This window comes from Phalaenopsis equestris, unplaced genomic scaffold (genome assembly GCF_001263595.1).
Source record: "Phalaenopsis equestris unplaced genomic scaffold, ASM126359v1 Scaffold000941, whole genome shotgun sequence".
Lineage (NCBI taxonomy): Eukaryota > Viridiplantae > Streptophyta > Magnoliopsida > Asparagales > Orchidaceae > Phalaenopsis > Phalaenopsis equestris.
Genome location: NW_018165380.1, coordinates 10776 through 29589, shown reverse-complemented (window position 1 = coordinate 29589; position 18814 = coordinate 10776). Strand labels below are relative to the sequence as shown.

Sequence of the window (18814 nt, the reverse complement as noted above, 5' to 3'; positions counted from 1 at the left end):
TGTAAAATGAGTTGGTTTAATTTCTTTTAGTTATGGATTTTCCAGGCATATGTCACACAACCATGTTTATTTGCGAACCTTGCTAGTGCTGATCTATGTTGATATGATTATAATTTATCTTGGAAATAATTAGATAGGTGGCTTTGTTTCAAGCCTTGCATATTTTGTTTGTTTTGGGAAAGGATCAACAAGGTAATGATCATTTAGGCTTATATGTTGCTTGAGGACAGAAAAAAAAGTGATAAAGAAATGAGCAATTAAAAACAGGCCTTCCAAGCTGCTTGTGAATGCATTGGAAACTGAATGGTGTGTATGTAAATTTCCTTTGGTTTTATTTTACAGAACTTTAGATTTTAGATGTGCAAACATATGGGAGTGGGGTTGTATGCATGCAAGCATTCTTATAGCTTTTCATATGCTTACCTTAATACATCGTGTCAGTTTGGGGAACTTTTAAAATGCACCTTTTGTGGGCTGATTTTGGCAAGCTATTTAGAACCTTTTAAACATATGTTTTTGCGTGCTGAAATGGCTGCAGTTTTGGGGGCTTTTAAATGCATCTTTTTGGCAATCTTTTGGGCTAATTTGGGCTGCATTTTTCTGCCCTGGTTTGGCAAAATATGGGCTGCGGTTTTGCCCTATCTTGGTGATATCTAGGTTGTTGATTTTGACTTGTTTTGGGCTGATTTGGGCTACCGGTTTGCCCTGTTTTGGATGAGGTGTTTGCAATTTGGAAGGATTTGGGTGGGGAACTCTTGACTCGCTTATTTGGAGTTTAAATATGTGCTATCTTGGAGGTTAAAATGTTATTTCATTTGGGATATGTGGGGAATTACAAAGGTTTGGACTTACGAAAGTTTGGGGAGCTTCTGGGATCATGATTTGTTTTGGGAATTTTAAATGGGCCTTTCAAATGCACATCATTGGATGTGGGGATTTATTTTAGATTTGGTTTTGAATGTGGCTTTGAGGGTAGATCCATCCTTTACTATTTTCGTATTTCAAATAGATCAATCTCTCCTCTTTCTCACCCCATTTTTCTTCTTTTCTTTTATTGTTTCTTGATTTGGTTTAGGTGGTTAAGTTCGAAGCATAAGCGCACATATATAGTCTTTTGCTATACATGAACTATCAAGAAAGGTTGTAAGTAGGTCGGTTTCGGGGTTCAAGGACGATGATGAAAAATACACTAAGTATGTGTGAGAGGTTCTAACACAACCCTGACTCACTGACCATGATGAAAAAAACATCTAGGTTTGTGTGAGGGATTGACATTACCGCATCTCTAGCACTCAGTAAAGAGTTACCACTTGCTTTTACAGACAGTGGAAAGTTCCAGCCTACCAATGTGACTGACTCATTAACTTTCTAAACTATGAAATTCCTTTAAGTGATATATATGTGTACACACATAATCAATTAAAAAAATATATCTTTCAAGTGCATGACAAATTAAAATTTCTTTTGAAAAACAAAATCCTTACTGAATATTTTCTGAAAATTTCACGGGTCAGTCATATGAACTAGGTTAGGAATTACCCTTTTTGTGACTGTTAGACCGTCGACCTTTGTTAGACCGGCGACCTTTTACTTAGTGTTGGATCACACATACATGGTGTTGATTATTTTCTTAGGGCCCCAGTGTCTTGACTTTGACCCAAGGTCCTGATTCTGAGTCCACCCCGTCCTAAGTGCTCACGGTTTTCTCTTCTTTTTCAGATTCTTCGTGTGTTGCTTACGGTTTTGTAGAACACTCATCGTATTTCTTCAGATTTTGCTCGTTTTTTTTATGACTTTCTTCGAGTTATCGTGGGTCATTTGTTGCTTTTCTCGAGTCTTTCCAGGTGGTGTTTCTTTTTGCTGCCCATGCTTACGTATATAAATGTCATGTTTGCACGTCTCTTAAAGTCTTTTACTATACTCATACCTACAATATTGACCACATTTACAGGAGCAGCTGTCTCTTCAAGTATAGGTTTGTTTTACATTTATAGTGTTTTACCTTCTTTACTTGCGCACTTTAATGCTATTTACTGTACATTTACTGTATTTTCTCTACTACTGCTTTTCTTTTACAGCACCTGTTACTGTTTCTTTTTACGCATTATACCCTTAGAATAGGAGGCAGTAGTATGGTTTTATAGGAGGTACCCAATAGCAGATCACCGACCCAACAATTGCATGTACATTTAAACATAAACTAAACCTGAAACTACTACGACGTGGAGCTTGAAACTAACAAGGTGGGCAGCATGACAAGATTGTACAAAAGAACAACTTCGACAGATCTACAACAGCATATCTTTCCCAATTTAAATAACAAGTCATAGGACTTCGAGGTAGTCTGCCTAGCACAACATAAATCCTCATTTTATCTTTAAGGCATTTGCATAGTCAGATTGTGCAATTTAAGCCTTAACTCGTTTTAGGTTTCGAGGTCGTCGTCCGATACGACGTAAATCCTCATATCTTCCAGGTCAGTTGTATGATCGTGTCATATAAATATAAGCCCTAAATAATAAAATTGGCAGGATAAAATATCAAATAATATCTTCTCAAAATTGAAGCCAAACAAACGAATTGTTTAGGAAGTCACCGAGTTTTCCCTCAGTATCTGTGACATCCCCTACCTTTTTTCCTTTGATTCCAAAAATAAATGATCATATTTGGTCCCTTTCCTCACTTGACTTTTCTATGTCCAACCTTGAAAACCCTAAATATTGAATTCAGAAAGATAGATACCTCTGATCATCATCGAGAGTTTTCTTAAGTGACTTCAGTCATTTGAGAGGTAATTAACTATATGGGTTTGCCTCTATAGGGAGTTTTAAGAATACAGGTAATATAAATCCTATCTAGTTTTTAATAATAAGTAGGGGAATTTGTAGGTGGAAATAAATGGTTCGCACACCAGATGAATGTCATAAATTTCTGTAGTTTATTTAATCAAGTTTCACTTACTTGTGGTTTTGTACTCTATCATTTAAATTATTAAATATATGAGACCGGTTTGGTCTCGTATTTTTCAAAATTAAACAATTACATTTCAAAATTAATATATATATATATATATATATATATACATATACATATATATACATATATATATACATATACATATAGATATAAATGTATATGTATCTATATATATATATATATGTATCTATATGTATATGATATGTATATGTATATATATATATGTATATATATATATATATATATATATATATATATGCTAGCTGGGGTCTATGTTTTGGTAAACTTTTGTTGTTAGTCTAGATTATTTTTTTATTTTATTTTATTTGGGAGGACTAATGATTCCTGTATTGAATCAAAAAGTCTCCAACTGTTTTTCTTTCTTGTACCCATTTTTAATCAACATGTAGGGAGACATATGCATCTCCTTTTGTTTGATGGCCGACATGAGTGCTTTCAAATGCTTTTGTAGGGTTAAGCCCATGGACAAGATCATCTCTGATATATTGGCTCATGTATTGCCAACCTCAGGTATCGTCTCAACCATAAAAGTATGCACCTCTAACAGTAATAAGAATAGTGTAAAGTCATTCTCATGTTACTCATCAAGTAGGTTTATAGAACATACTTAATGAAAACAAGGTCAGACAAAGGAAGTAACATAATTGAGATTGACCTGTCCTAAGACTAAATCCAGCTTGACTCAGGATAGACCTAAGGTCGGATAAAAGCTAATGCGTAGATGATTACGTAGATCATACTACCTCCACAACCATGCTACGATCCAGGCTTAATGAGAAGACTAAGGATTCGTTATCTCACATCACACACGCAAATACAAACAAACACAATATTCAAATCCTAGCAAACCACTGAACAATACAGAAATACAAACATAGCACATATCATGGGCTGCCTCCAAAAAAGTGCTTAGTTTAACGTCCTCAGCCAACAAAATTAGATGTTACTTAGGAAATCCAACATCAGAATCTCATTCAAAAGCTGTCTTTCCTCTCCTAATTAAGGTTTAAGTCTTTATCTATTTACTTTAAATTTTTTACTGCCTTTTAGGACTTTTATATCAATTGCTCCAAATGGATATTCTTTTACCACAGTAAATGACCCTGACTACTTGTACTTAAGTTTTCCAGAAAATAATTTTAATCGAGAATTAAATAACAATACCTTCTGTCTAGACTCAAAATCCTCCCTAAGAATCATTCGATAATGTAACTTTTTTATTTTCTCTTGATAAATCCTAACATTTATAAAAGATTCAAGCATAACATCCTCAAGTTCATTTAACTGTAGTAATCTCTTCTCACCCGCATTTTTCACATTGTAATTAAATTCTTTTATCGTCCGATAAATTTTGTGTTCAAATACCACAGGTAAGTGACACTCTTTTCCAAATACAAGCCTAAATGATGACATACCTATCAATGTCTTATATGCAATTTTGTATGCTCATAATGGGTCATCAAGCTTCAAAGACAAATCTTTCCTATTAGCTTGAACGGTTTTTTCCAAGATCTTTTTAATCTCACGATTGGATACTTCAGCTAGACCACTAGTTTGAAGGTGATATGTTGTGGCAAAATGATATTTAATTCAAATTTAGAAATTAGTGCCTCAATTTTTCTACTTATAAAGTGACTCCCTCAATCATTAATAATAACTCTACGCATCCCAAATCTGCTAAAGATATTTTTCTTTGAAAATTTCGCAACACTGAGCATCACATTTGGATAAAGCCACTGTCTCAATCCATTTTGAGACATAATCCACAACTCATAGAATGTAAAAATTACCACATGAAGGTACAAAAGGTCTCATAAAACCTAAACCCCATACATCAAATATCTCAATCTCTAAAGTAAAATTCAAAAACATTTCGTCACGTTTCAAAAAAATACCAACTCTTTAACATCAATCACAAGGTTTGATATATATATTAACATTCTTAAATAGAATAGGCTAGTAAAATTCAAATTGTAAAATATTTGGACCTTTATAAACTCTAAAATGCCAACCACATTCAGAATCATGACACTTCTGAATAATTTATAAGTTTTTTTAATCGGTATAGATCTTCTTATCACCTGATATTTACATTTCTTATATAAATATGGGTCATCCCAAAAATAATACCTAAGTTCGTGAAATTTTTTTTATGATATGATAGGCCATATATTATAATATTGTTAAATTTATAGTTAACAATATATGCATATCACGGAGTACGTCTTCCATCAATAGCTAATAACTCCTCATTAGGAAAATTCTCATTAACAACTTTCTCATAAGCATAAGAATTTTCATGAATGAGTCTTGATTGATGATCGGCAGTTTGATTTTAGAGTCTTTCCAATCTACTATTTCAATATCGAATTCTTATATTAAAAGGACTCGTCTGATTAACCTAGTCTTGGCGTCCTTCGTCAATAGCAGAGTGATCAGTATGAACTGTGCGTTTAATTTCAATTAGATAAGATCTAAATTTATCCAAAGCATATAATATCGCCAAAAGCTTGTTTTCATCAGTAGTGTAGTTAATCTGAGTTTCATTAAGAATTTTACTAGCGTAGTACTCGTCTGATTAATCTAAGCTTAGCGTCCTTCATCAATAGCAGAGTGATCAGTATAAACTATGCATTTAATTTCAATCAGTTAATATCTAAATTTATCCAAAGTATATCCTATCGCCGAAAACTCATTTTCAGTAATAGTGTAGTTAATTTGAGATTCATTCAGAATTATACTAGCGTAGTTTATAGCCTTAAAGACTTTGTCATATTTATGTCCTAAAACTGCTCCGATAACATAATTATTTGCGTCGCACATCAATTCAAATAGTTTCCCCAACGCGGTGACTAACATTTCATTCAAAGTGATAAAAGCTTTAAAACATTCTTGGTCAAAATTAAATAGAACATCTTTTTCCAAGAGACGACAAAGATTCAGAAATTTTTGAAAAATCTCTTATATAACGTCTGTAACATCCAGCATGTCCAAGAAAACGTCGAACTCCTATCACATTGGAAAGTGCAGACAGTTTTTCAATTACTTGTACTTTAGCTGGGTCTAATTTCATCCCTTTCTCAGATATCTTATGTCCAAAAATAATTCTTTCAGAGACCATAAATTGAGATTTCTCTCAATTGAAAATAAAATTAGTCTCTTCACAGCGTTTGAGCACTTTTGAAAGATGATCCAGACATGAGTCAAATGTTGTGCCAAACATTGAGAAATCATCCATAAAAACATTGGTTCCTTTCTCAACCGGGTCACTGAAAATGGACATCACAACGTTGAAATGTAGTCGGTGCATTACATAACTCGAAGGACATTCTTCGAAAAGCAAAAGTTTCATAAAAACTTGTGAATATTGTTTTATCTTGATCCTCTAAGGCTATGGGTATATGGTGATACCCAAAATATCTATCTAAGAAGCAGAAGTATATATGACCCGCTAACCTATCCAACATCTAATCCAAAAAAGGTAGAGGAAAGTGGTTTTTCCTATTGGCTGCATTTAATTTACAATAATCAATATATATCCGCCACCCAATAACATGTCGGGTAGGAATAAATTCATTATGTCATTAACAGACACTATTAATCCTCCCTTCTTAGGTTCACAATGAAAAGGGCTTACACAAGCACTATCTAAAGTAGAATAGATAATATCAGCATCTAACCATTTTAAAATCTTCTTAACAACATCTTTCATTAATAGGTTTAACCTCCTCTGAGGATTAGCCCTATGTTTATAGTTAACTTCCATCAGGATCCTATGCATTCATATGGAATGACTAATCCTATGAATATCAGCTGGGTCCATCCGAAAGTAGTCTTATAATTCCTCAGAGTTTGCATTAACTTCTGTTGTTAAATCTGAGGATATAATTACAGTTAAAGTGGTTGACTTTCCCAAGTAAGCATATTTTAAGTTCTTGACAATAACATCTTCTATAACTCCTCTTAGATACGCGATCGATCGATCAACCAATTGAAGAGTTACAGTAGTAGGAGACACTTTTCCAAGGCCTAACATTCTAAAAATTGATAATGACATTAGGTTAATACTTGCTCCGACATCACATAAAGATTTTTCATAGAATATTTCTCCAATTGAACAAGGAATCGTAAAGCTCTTAGAATCTTTCAGCTTTTGATGAAATTTATTTTAAAGGATAGCACTGCACTCTTCACTGAATGCAACAGTCTCATAATCTTCAAATTTCCTTTTATTGTTGAAGACGTCCTTCACAAATTTTATGTAATCGGGGATATCTTGATCGTTAGTTTCTTAAAAGCTTCTAAAAATCTCGAAAATTATTGATCTAGGTTTTGTTCAATGAGAAAAATGAGGTAGAGGTCCCTCTAAATTAATTTGAGTGGTGAAATTGATTTTTCTAATTCCTTAGAAATATCCTCCTTAGGTTTATCCAACATTGAATGCTCTTTCTCTAACTCGAAATTCTTCTGTGTTACATCTTCCAACTATTTTTCCACTCCTTAACTTCACAGCTTTGATGTGCTCACTACTCTTCTATTTAGGGTTTATTTCGGTATTTCTAGGAAGAATCCCTTGAGGTTGATTACCAATTGAGTTAGAAATATGTCTCAATTGGATCTCAATATTTCAAATAGCAGTACCTTGAATCTGTAATTGATTCCCCATTTGCATAACCACTTCTTCCAACGACAACTTCTTTTCCTTAAATTGGAGATTTTGGTTAAATCCAGGAGGATAATTATGTTTACAGTTAGGGTTTCCTTGATTATTCCAATTCTCCATTGAATTAGTTTGATTATTTGCCTATTTTTGATTTTCTCCACCAAAATTATTGTTCCAGTTAAAGTTTGGGTGCTTCCAACCTTGATTGTAATAATTTGAATAAAGATTGTTGGGTTGATTGTTTATTGCATTTAGAGTCTCATGAAGTATTCAGATCTATTAATTGCCCGAATGAATTTTCTTGATTACTGGAGATAATTGAGGTTGACTCGCCCGGAATTGATTCAACTTTCTAGATATAGTTGCAACCTGCAAAGTCAGAATTGCAAGCACATCTGTGTCATGTATACTAGGAACTTTTTTAGGTTAACTCTCTCAGCAGACCATTGAAAATTGTTAGTAGTCATCTTCTCGATCAGCAAATAGGCGTCATCAAACGGCTTTGGCATGCAGAAGCATCGATAATTGATCTCAGAGATCCTACCAACCAATTGAAGAAAGTTTGAACAATCAACCAATCAGGCAGAGCGTGATGTGAACACTTCCGTAGAAGTTCCTTAAATCGCTCCCAGACCCCATATATTGATTCACCTTCATATTGGCAAAATGAAGTTATATCATTCCTCAACTTTGCCATTTTTTAAGGCGGGAAATATTTGGCTAGTAACTTTTGGGTTAGTTAGTTCCACGTTCTAATGAATCCGGGTGTCAATGAGTTTAACCACATTTTTGTTTTATCCCTCAGTGAAAAGGGAAAGTTTAAGTCTAACCGCGTCACTAGAAATGCCATTATACATAAATGTGACACAAAGTTCCAAAAAACTTGCAAGATGTAAATTTGAATCCTCAGACGGTTCCCCCCAAATTGGTTGTTCTACATTATTGGATGATAGTCTGTTTAAGTTCAGAAGTGTTGGCTTCTACAGAAGGAGTTTGGATACTTACGTGTGTCAAAGTTTTGAGAAAAAAAACTGAATTTTGAATAAGTTCGATTGCCTATTCCCTTCGCTTTCATTCCATTAAATAACAATCTTCAATCTATTTTAGGTACAAAATAAAGTGCATAATCTATTTTAGGTAACTTAATAATACATATTTTTAATTTAAAAATTCAGCTAAAAGAGAAATAAATCAGAATAAAGATATTGGAAATAAGGAAGCTTCTAATTATAGAAAACTTCTAATTTAGCTGCCTGATTTCTGTCCTTCCTGATTGATATCCCCCTTCAAATTGATGTTGACTGATCAGGATATATAAATTTGCTAACAAGAAATTGATAACATTACCTGGATAAAAAATCCTCAAGTCGTGAGTGCTGAAGACTGAAAATGCCGAAGCCAAGAGTGTCAAAGTCTAAGAACGTCGAGCCTAAAAATGCTGAAGCCCATAAATACCGAAGCCCAAGAGTGTCGAAGCCTGAAAAATGCCTAAGCCCATAAATGCCGAAGTCTGAGAGTGTCGAAGCCTAAAAATGTCGAAGCCCAAAAAATGCCTAAGCCCAAAATGCCGAAGCCCGAGAAGCCGGAAGCCCGAGAGGGCCGAAGCTCTAGAGGCCGAAGCCTGAGATTGCCGAAGCCCAAAAGTGCCGAAGCCCAAGAGATCTATGGTTTGCCGAAGTCAAAGCCATCAATCTAGGAATGAGTGCCGAAGCCGAAGCCAAGGCAGATGAAGCGAAGCGTAAGAAGCAATCGAAGATGTCACAGAAGCAGTGATGCCTAGTGAAGAAGATCTGAATCGGATGAATAATAATACAGACATAAAAGCCCTTTTTCAACCCAAGAATCATTGTATTCCACAAGATGATACCCTAGTCCCTGCAAACAGTGTGGAGCGAACAGAGGAATTGATTCTGTCGGCTTCCTTCTCATATCCATCGCTTTTGAGAGCGAAACCAAAATCATCGAGACGTGCATTAAACCGTTTGTCTGTAAGCACGTTCCCCGACTTCACATTGCGGTGGGTAATCGACGGATGAGAACAGTGAAGCGCGAGGATGGCTTTCGTCGTCTAGAGAGCAAGGCGTAATAAGCTGAATTCCGAATAGGCTCGATGCCTCTAGCGAAGAAAGTTTGAAAGTTGTGATCGTTGATGAAGGAAACCATGAAGAGAAGGAATCCTATGGCGAACAATAGCAATCTCGAGAAGGAGTCTGAGATCTGGATCAGAAACTGATCGAGGTGCATCGAGCCCTGCAGTTTCCTTGCAGTCTCCGGCTCGTGACCAAAATACAAAGATTTCGTTCAGGTAGAACATCATCAGTGCTCCGCACGTCGTCGCTACCATCAAATGAAGAAAGCAGATGGCGAAGAACGCCGATGATGGAGGCGATTGCGCCAAGGATGGTGGCGCCATAGACGATTGAGCTGAAATTCTACGGTCGGGTGAGCGGAGCCGTAACCCTAAACCTGTCGGCGAGCCCAGGCACGAGAGGGAGAGGACGTAGATGGAGGAAATTGCAACCCGGTAGAAGGCGAATCGAAGGCGGAGAAGTAGTTCCTCCCTTCCCGCAAGAAGGCCCTTCCCGCAAGAAGGCTTCCCGCAAGAAGGTTGGCGAGAAGGGAGTTTTGAGGCTCCTTCAACGATTATCGGTGGTTAGGATAAAACTTGGCTCTGATACCATGTCAAAATTTTGAGGAAAAAAAACTGAATTTTGAATAAGCTCAATTGCCTTTTCCCTTCGCTTTCATTTCATTAAATAACAATCTTACAATCTATTTTAGGTACAAAATAAAGTGCATAATCTATTTTAGGTAACTTAATAATATATATTCCTAATCTAAATATTAAGCTAAAATGAAAAAAGCTAAATAAAATGAAAATAAATCAGAATAAAGATATTGGAAATAAGGAAGCTTCTAATTATAGAAAACTCCTAATTTCCTTCTTGATTGATAAAATGTATTTCATCTGTTGTAGGATTTGCGCAATCCTTTAAGGATCTTTGTACGTTATGATTTTCATTAATGTTTCTTGGTTGTCTAAGTTAATATGCTGATTTGTAGATATTTCTCCTTCAGTTTCACTATTTTTTTTTTATTTTCTGATTTTTCTAATAGTTCTATCTAGTTCGGAATCAAAGTGTTCAAGTTGAGTTGGATTTGGTCTACACATTCACTTCTAAAGGCAAACTTAATAGGTCTTTTTTCTAAAATTAAAAACAAAGATAAAAAAATAAAAAAGTTTTTCAAATCTAATTTATAATAGTTCAACTAAAAATTATTCTAAATTATTTGTCGTTTTGTTTTCCCGGCAACGACGCCAAAAACTTGATCCACCGACAGTGTGTGTCACAATTGTGTTAGTCCAGATAATAGCACCAAAAATCTTGATTCGCTCTCTAACAAATTAATTTAAATTCTTGAAATATTTTTTATGCGTTGTGGTTTTTCACGTAAGTATATGTATTGCTTCAGTAATATAAGGCTCTAAAATAGTCCAGAATGTCAAACCCACAGGAAACAACGAAAACCTAAACAGGGAAATGTTCTAGTCTACAAAATTCGTTCTTAGTTTGGAGTTTTAAATTACTTTAGTTATGCTATTAATCCTACCATAATAATCTAAAATTATTTCTATAGAAATTTAAACTTTGTAATGAAAATTTGTTTCTACCAAGTGCTAAGAGTGTTATTCCATGTGGTGATTATAGTATATGTAGATGTAGAATAAATGTGAATTAAAATAAAGTATGTGACAAATAGGAGTATAAATATAGTTTATCCTCTTCCGAGCATGTAAAGAAGTTAGAATTAACTTAGTAATTTGTCCAGGCCGTCACCCTAGAATCCTCCAAGTTATCCACCAATAAATTCATCTCCCTAACATTTGCATCTCTCTATAATGTACTTTGATTCATATATTATAGTTCAATGTGATTTCTTAGTCGTTCATGTCGTAGCTCTTCTGAATCCTTACGTGTTACAATATATTTTAACAGATCAATTGCCCAGATTGAAAAGTAAAGTATGTTCAAAAGAAAACCATGACAAATATAGATAAAAAACTATTTCACATTCAATCCAACAATCTTACATATTTACTATATCACCACAAAGAAAAGAAAGGGAGTCTACCCAGAATTCATGGATAAAACACAAGAAGACCTTGAATTAAATAGATTCAACATACAATGGTATTACAAACAAAAGCACAAAGAAACTTATCTCACTCTCTCAATCCTCTTGAGAATGCTTTACCCAATTCTTTTGCTCCTCTCCTGTAACACTTTACACAATAGTAAATATAAATCACACTACTCACACCCTAGATTTGCTTAGAACAAGCTTAAGAACTTTCACATTGATGGAGGAAAATTTCTCTCAAGAATCCCTCTCTAAGCCAAGTGTTGCTCCAGAGTTTTTTCTTCTCCTTGGGCGTCTTCCCCATTTTCACATGTAAGTGCTCTTTTATAACTCCCAAAAACTGTCTTGATTCACCTAAAAACCGCCTCAAAGTAATGGCTGAAACTGCTCAAAACCGTGCAGAATTTTGTACTGGTGCCTAGGAGCCGCGAAATCTGGCACCGTAGCCTTGACCTTTAGGACTGGGGCTATGGCGCCCAATGTTGGCGCTTAGGCGTCAACCTCTCGGGTTGCTCTTTGGTGTTTGGAGCCTTGGCACCATAACCTTGCATTCAATGGACTGGCGTTGAGATCCTGGGCTGGCGCCTAGGTGCTCTGCTTTTGATGCCATGACCTTGGTTGTGATGGACTGGGGCCTAGGCGCTGCAATAGTGGCAACATGGTCTTGTCTTCATAAATCTTGTTTTCTCTGCAAATCTTCTCATTTTCATTCCATGTTCCTTCCACTTCATTCCAGTACTAATATTTGTTGAACTTGCAAGAAAAACATGAAAATATCCTTATTTAAAGTGCAATTTGATTCAAAAATATGTGAAAAATAAAAAAGAATTCATGCAATTTTTTCACACATCAATCTGTCCTAATACTGCCTATTATTTTTCCTTTTTTCCTAACACCTCACCCTTCCCTTCCCCTTGCTCACTTCGTGCTAATAAACCATATGAAAGCTCGCAAACCAAGTTCGACGTGCCCAACACAAGTTCAACGGATACTACAGCTATCAGAAACAAGTAAATGCACAAATTCATAGTAAACATCAAAACAAAAACAAGAAGGAAATGAATATTTTTAGAATAGCATAAAAGAGGGATTCCCACTTAGGGCCAGTTTGAGACAGCTTATAAGTGCGGGTGGCATTTTTAAGACCCCACCTCACCGTTTGGAAAATACATTTCGGCAGCTTATCCTAAAACGCGGTTTAGTTTTTACACTAAACGCAAGCCACGGGTCAAACCCCGCGGGTCGCGTTTCAGGATAAACTGCTTATCTGGATAAGAACAAGCTACCCAAACGCACACTTAGAAAAATCTCCCCAAAAGCCCTTACTACGAGTTGTGGCTCCCAGGCCATTGCTCTCCCTCCTCTGTTCACGGTTTGCTATAGTGACCGTGCGGCATTATACTTACCTTCCCTCAAATCTTAGTCGTTCAGTTTGAATCGAGTCATTGCATGTCGAGTAAGATGCGAGAGAGCCGCTTGGCTCCAATAGATACAAGATTAAGGATTTAATTCGAATTAATTAAGTTAATTGAACTTATAACTTCCAAAATGAGGGTGAAATATCCAGGTAGTGTTATGTATTATTCTATTTGTCTTCTGAAAATTTGACCCTCAAAGCTCTCTCAACACAAACAAAACAAGAAAAATAGAGTTCGGGGTGATCAAAATTAATTTAAGCATAAAATTTGTTAAGGTTAATACTTAGTAACCTACACGTTGTAACTTTTTGGATATTGATTATGCATGTATCATCATATGTCGCATTAATAACAGTAGATACTAAACCATCCTACAATACTCAATTTGTCATAATGTTCTTCTATCCCGACATAGCAAGTAAAAAGCTTAACAGAGCCCGACAAATGCCTAATGATGCAGCACACAGTTGATGACATATTGCAAATATTTTATTGCATCATCAAACACAAAAAACATCAACAATTAATATGACAACCTTATGCTATTAATTGAATACTTTTCTTCTGTTTAATGGAATACCAAAGAGCCCCTTTCAAATAAATCAGGCATGTGTTATTAGATTTGTATGAGGTGAGATGTACCTGTTTAAAGGCCAACCGAAAGAGCTCAGATTGAAATGGGTCTCTAAGCTCCACCAAACAGAAATCTTCATCTTTGATCTTAGAAGTCAAATTAGTCACAACATTCTCTATCATGGCATCTCTATGATGACGGTTTTGCTTCTGAAATAACAAATGAAACGAGTTGCAGTAGTAAGGTGTTAACATGCACCTCCTAACAATAAATAGATGAGGATCACATAATACAAATGTGTTCTTAAAACCTGGGCATTCGCTCCCAAAAGGCCAGAAATAATATATCGTTTAACCATTTTATGGTATTCACCGTAGTCACTTATGGCTACAAGTGCTTTATTGCATGTGAGAATTGTCAAAGAATTAGAAAGCTTCCTCGTTGATATGGATGAGAATTTGGTCACTAGAGCCTGAAAAATAAAGAATTTACAGTGATGTCGGATGAGAAATTATAGCATCTCAACAAAAAAAAATTAAAAACCTTTATCAAATAAACTAGATGATGCAACAGATAATAAAGTTTCATGATCAATAATTCAAAACAGACAATGTAAATAATAATCAAGCGTATATGTGCAGTGCATAACTTCTTGGAGAGATTTAGCTTTGCTATTTTAAAAAGCCAGCACGAACATTGCAATTTCACCAAATCAGCGGAAGGATACTCCCTCAAACAAAGCATTGTTTCCTTACGTTGATTCTTAAAACCATTGACATCCAACTCAAAAGCATATAGATGGAGGCCAAGTATGTTAGTCAGGATTCTTTTTCAGACTCATTAAAAAACACCTATAAATTTAATTTCAACATATTTTAAATGTCATTATATCTAATAATCACTCAGTATTTCCTTCCATATTAGTTGTGTCGTATTTTAGGCAAATATTGTGAACCTTGAGTTTACATAAGGGCTATAATGTTTAATATATTATTGGAAACAGCTTCATGCATATGATTAAATTAATAGTCTCCCTATCTTTATTCCTTCATCTATTATTTATTTCTCTTCTTATCTTTTCCATTTTCTCTCTCAGTAGACCAGCTATTTGTACCCATTTAACCCTCCCCTCTTGTTCATATAGCATCCCCACTTGTTCATATTTTATCAGCAACATAACTTTCCAAAAGAGGGAAATTAGTACTGCTTGCAATCGAAGCTTATGAGAATTTCAAAAAATATCACCTCTCAATAACTAGCCTGATTGATACAATTTATAGACTAATCATCACATATAAGCCCTTTTGTAATATTTAAAAAAAAAAACAATTGACTATTCATAATATAGAATGAGGAATTTCCTCAACCAATCTTTCAAAAAAAAAAAAAAAATACCGTGCTTCTTTTGGTTTCTCGTTTGTCCAACTTAACTTTTTGAAAAGGTAGCTTTATATTATATAAAAATATGCTTACAAAATAACTAATTTGCATATGCAACTTTCTCGATGTCTCTACAATCATATAGATAGGTCTTAAAGCAATTCAAATTTATAAGTCAAAGTTGATTTAACTTCATACAACACATAAGCACAAGAGGACCAAACAAAGAAAATAATGCGAAAAGTATCATTTTATTAAACAGCAATATGCCACTTCCAATTATGTGCTCTATATTACATCAGTTCGTTGCATTTTAAGCACCTCATACAAATAAATCCCAAAAGACAAAATCATATAGCCAAAAAATCACTTGGTTATTTTTTATGCAAAAATGCCTACCGAATATAAATGCAATGAATGCATAAAATAAATACATGACAAAGTGGTATCAAAATTTATGTAATTCAGGACGCAATGGAGAAAAAGGATTCATGTAGCCGACCCCACGTAGTGGGATTAAGGCTTTGTTGTTGTTGTTGTTGTTGTAGCCAAATAAACCTACATCAATAGGAGAGGAGAGAATATCTTATCCATTATAAAGAAGCTACAAAGATAGAAAAAAATTATGAAAATAGAAAAAGCCACATAGGTGTGAAAATAAAAAGGGCAAAAGAAAATGGTTTTTTCAAAATCAAAATACACCCAATCTACTTAGCAAAAAGAGAAATCCAATATTTCTATAATCAGATGCAATTAAGAATCACACAAATAAGAAGAGAGATACCAAAAAGAGAAGATTTAAATAGAAACTAAACAATCTACTTAGCACAAAAAGAAATCCAATATTTTTATAATCAAATGCAATTGAGAATCACACAAAAGAGAAAAGAGGTACCAAAAAGAGAAGATCTAAATAGAAACTAAAAAAAACAAAAATATCGTTCTTTGCTTGAATGCTCTCTCTCTCTCTCTCTCTCTCTCTCTCTTACTTTCATAACATTCACCCCAACTTTCATAACATTCACCCCAATCGAGGCCAACTCCCCATTTTTAACTTCCGAACTCCCTCACTCTCATTTTCTATCTTATTTACTCTAAAAAAACAGTTACTTGCCCGCACAAAGCACGACATTCACACCAATGCACATGCCATAAAAGCGAGACATTATTTGGTATGGATTTGCATCTATGCATGTTTGTATTCAGTAAATCCACACCAAAAACTTTCTCCATAAAAACTCCTGAAAATCTATTTAAGAAAGTGTCACTTAGGTTAATTGTTAATCTAGATCGTACTTAAATTTTGACTTGGAAGTATGAAAAAAAAATGATAAACATGATTTTATCAAAAACTAAAAGAATACTTCTATATATCCTAAAAACAACAATTTTAAATTCATCTTCTTTCTCAAATAGTTGAGCCAAATGTCAACAAAGATTACAGAATAATGAAAAGTTGCGCAGCTGTGGAGTTGGAGGGAAAAGAAAAACAAGAAACAAGTCTGTTTGTTCGTACCTCTTTTGCAAGTTCTGTCGAGTTGAGAACAACAATAGAGGAAGCACCAAGTTTAATCGAGTAGATGGGACCATAAACTTCAGCCCATTTTACGAACGTGAGGAAGGGTTTCTTCTCCTTCAACTGAAGCAGGTTCCCAATTAATGGCCAACCAGGTACAGCTAAAACAAACAACGAAATCAAACACTAAACAAAAACTACTCCCGAAAAAATAACCATCAAGCAAATACCAATAAAAATTTGTTCTGAAGCACCAAATTTTTATTTCTAACGAGTGGTTCAGCTCGGAGGATAAAACCCAACGAGAAATGCCAAAAGTTAGCAGAAATCTGCGGCAGAGTGGGGTTAGGTTGGTGTACGCGAAAAGAAAATGATATGCTGGTATTGGAAGGGAGACGAATTAATCGGGGCAAAAAATAAAACATAAGGTTTTCGATGTTCAGTGAATATGAAATTTACTGATTATTTCTCTTCAAATAAAGTGGGATTCGTTGAGAATCAAGCTGAAAGACCGGACGACGAAACTGGATATTAAAATGCTAATTTTCTTGCCAAAACAAATTAGGGGGGATGGCGAAGAACCTGGAGGATAATTTGCTTGTCTTCGCTGATGCATGAGAAACTTGCCGACAATGGCGAAGACAACGAGCACGACGACGGCCGTCGCCAGAGCTCCCGTCGGAATATTCCGCATCAAAGCGTCCATCACCGCGTCAAAGTTCCTTTGCGCTCATCCCTTTCTACACGGTTCTTCTTCCCTGCGTGACCAAATTAAGTTTCTATAACAAAATTCAAAAACTTATAATATTTTATCATAGCAGATAAGTTAAAATGACTTTAATTAATGATTGAAATGCTATTTATTAGTTAATGTACTTCGTTTGATTGTTACTTATTTGATAAATTAATTGGTAAATTAGCATTATTTATTTTATTTTTGTGTCCAATGGATTGATGCGGATATTCAGTTAAATTATCGTACATGATCATTTGAATAATTATATAATTAATGAATTACATGCATAGCACCTACATCCATTGTATTTACAAAATTAAATTATTTTTATTTTTAATTAAATAATTTATATATTTCTAAATGTCATGAACAAATTATTGTGAATTTAACCAACTAAAAAAAATAATTAGAGTTTTATTTTAAAATTTGATATTTTGATGACAATTTAAAAATTAGCATGGATTGTGTTTTTCATAATTAAGATGTGAATATTAATTATACCGATGCCTTTTTAAAAATAATTGGGTGATAAATCACAAATAATTTTCTTAAACTCATACATTTAAAAAATTAACTTTATTCTTAGTATTATGGTCCACATAGTAATTTTTAGTTATTAAAACTTTCTAGAAAAGTCATAGAAAAATTGAAATTTGGCTTTGTATGTCCTTTAAAAGGAAAAATTATTGCATACGGACACCGCATGCAGAGATGCATGCGGTGTCTGATCCTGATCGTAGATCACAGTGATCTACGGTCAGGACGTATTTCGGTGGGTCCCACTTCAAAAAAAAATTTAAACAAAAATTTTAAATACATCCTGACCGTAAATCACCCGTAGATCACCGTGATCTACGATCAGGATCGGACACCGCATGCATCCGTATGCAATAATTTTTTCTTTAAAAGAGAAACATGAAAAAATATACTCATTATTTATTTCTATGGAGAAACATCCCTATGAATTCATTTCGAACCCTTAGACCATTACTTTTGACCACAAAAGTGTGTATATTAGCATTAAAACTAATTTGTAAAAAGTTATTATAAGATTTGGAATTAATTCTTACAAGTTTAGTGCCATATTCATGCCCTCTCGGAGCTATCTTTGAATCTTATTCAGTACTTATTCAAATCATTTTTAGACTTGGTTCAATACTTCTTCTAATAAGATTAAAACTTGATTTGATCAATAATCAATTATATTCAAATAAAATCTGAAGATAGATTTTAACATAACAAAATATAAGATTAATATAATAAAGTGAGTGCTGCCACAACGCTAGATTATATGAAATATAATATAACAACCATAATACAATGAAGTATATTTTAGAAGATGCAACATAATCGACATAATACAAATTTTTATTCAGTTATGCAATTC

The 18814-nt window shown here is 34.3% G+C and overlaps 1 protein-coding gene across 2 annotated transcripts in view; it reads right to left on the bottom strand.

Annotated features, from left to right (window-relative positions):
• The window catches only part of LOC110032443 (ent-kaurene oxidase 2), a 32743-nt gene extending 15285 nt beyond the window's left edge, over positions 1-17458 (bottom strand). For both annotated transcript variants that reach the window (XM_020736081.1, XM_020736082.1), the window contains exons 1-4: positions 17274-17458; positions 16692-16852; positions 14106-14267; positions 13864-14004 (exon numbers count right to left, since the gene is read on the bottom strand). In XM_020736081.1, the coding sequence (XP_020591740.1) occupies positions 13864-14004; positions 14106-14267; positions 16692-16852; positions 17274-17397 (588 nt within the window). In that variant the 5' untranslated portion in view covers positions 17398-17458. The remainder of the gene's footprint in view (positions 1-13863; positions 14005-14105; positions 14268-16691; positions 16853-17273) is intronic.
• Between the last annotated feature and the right edge of the window lie 1356 nt (positions 17459-18814).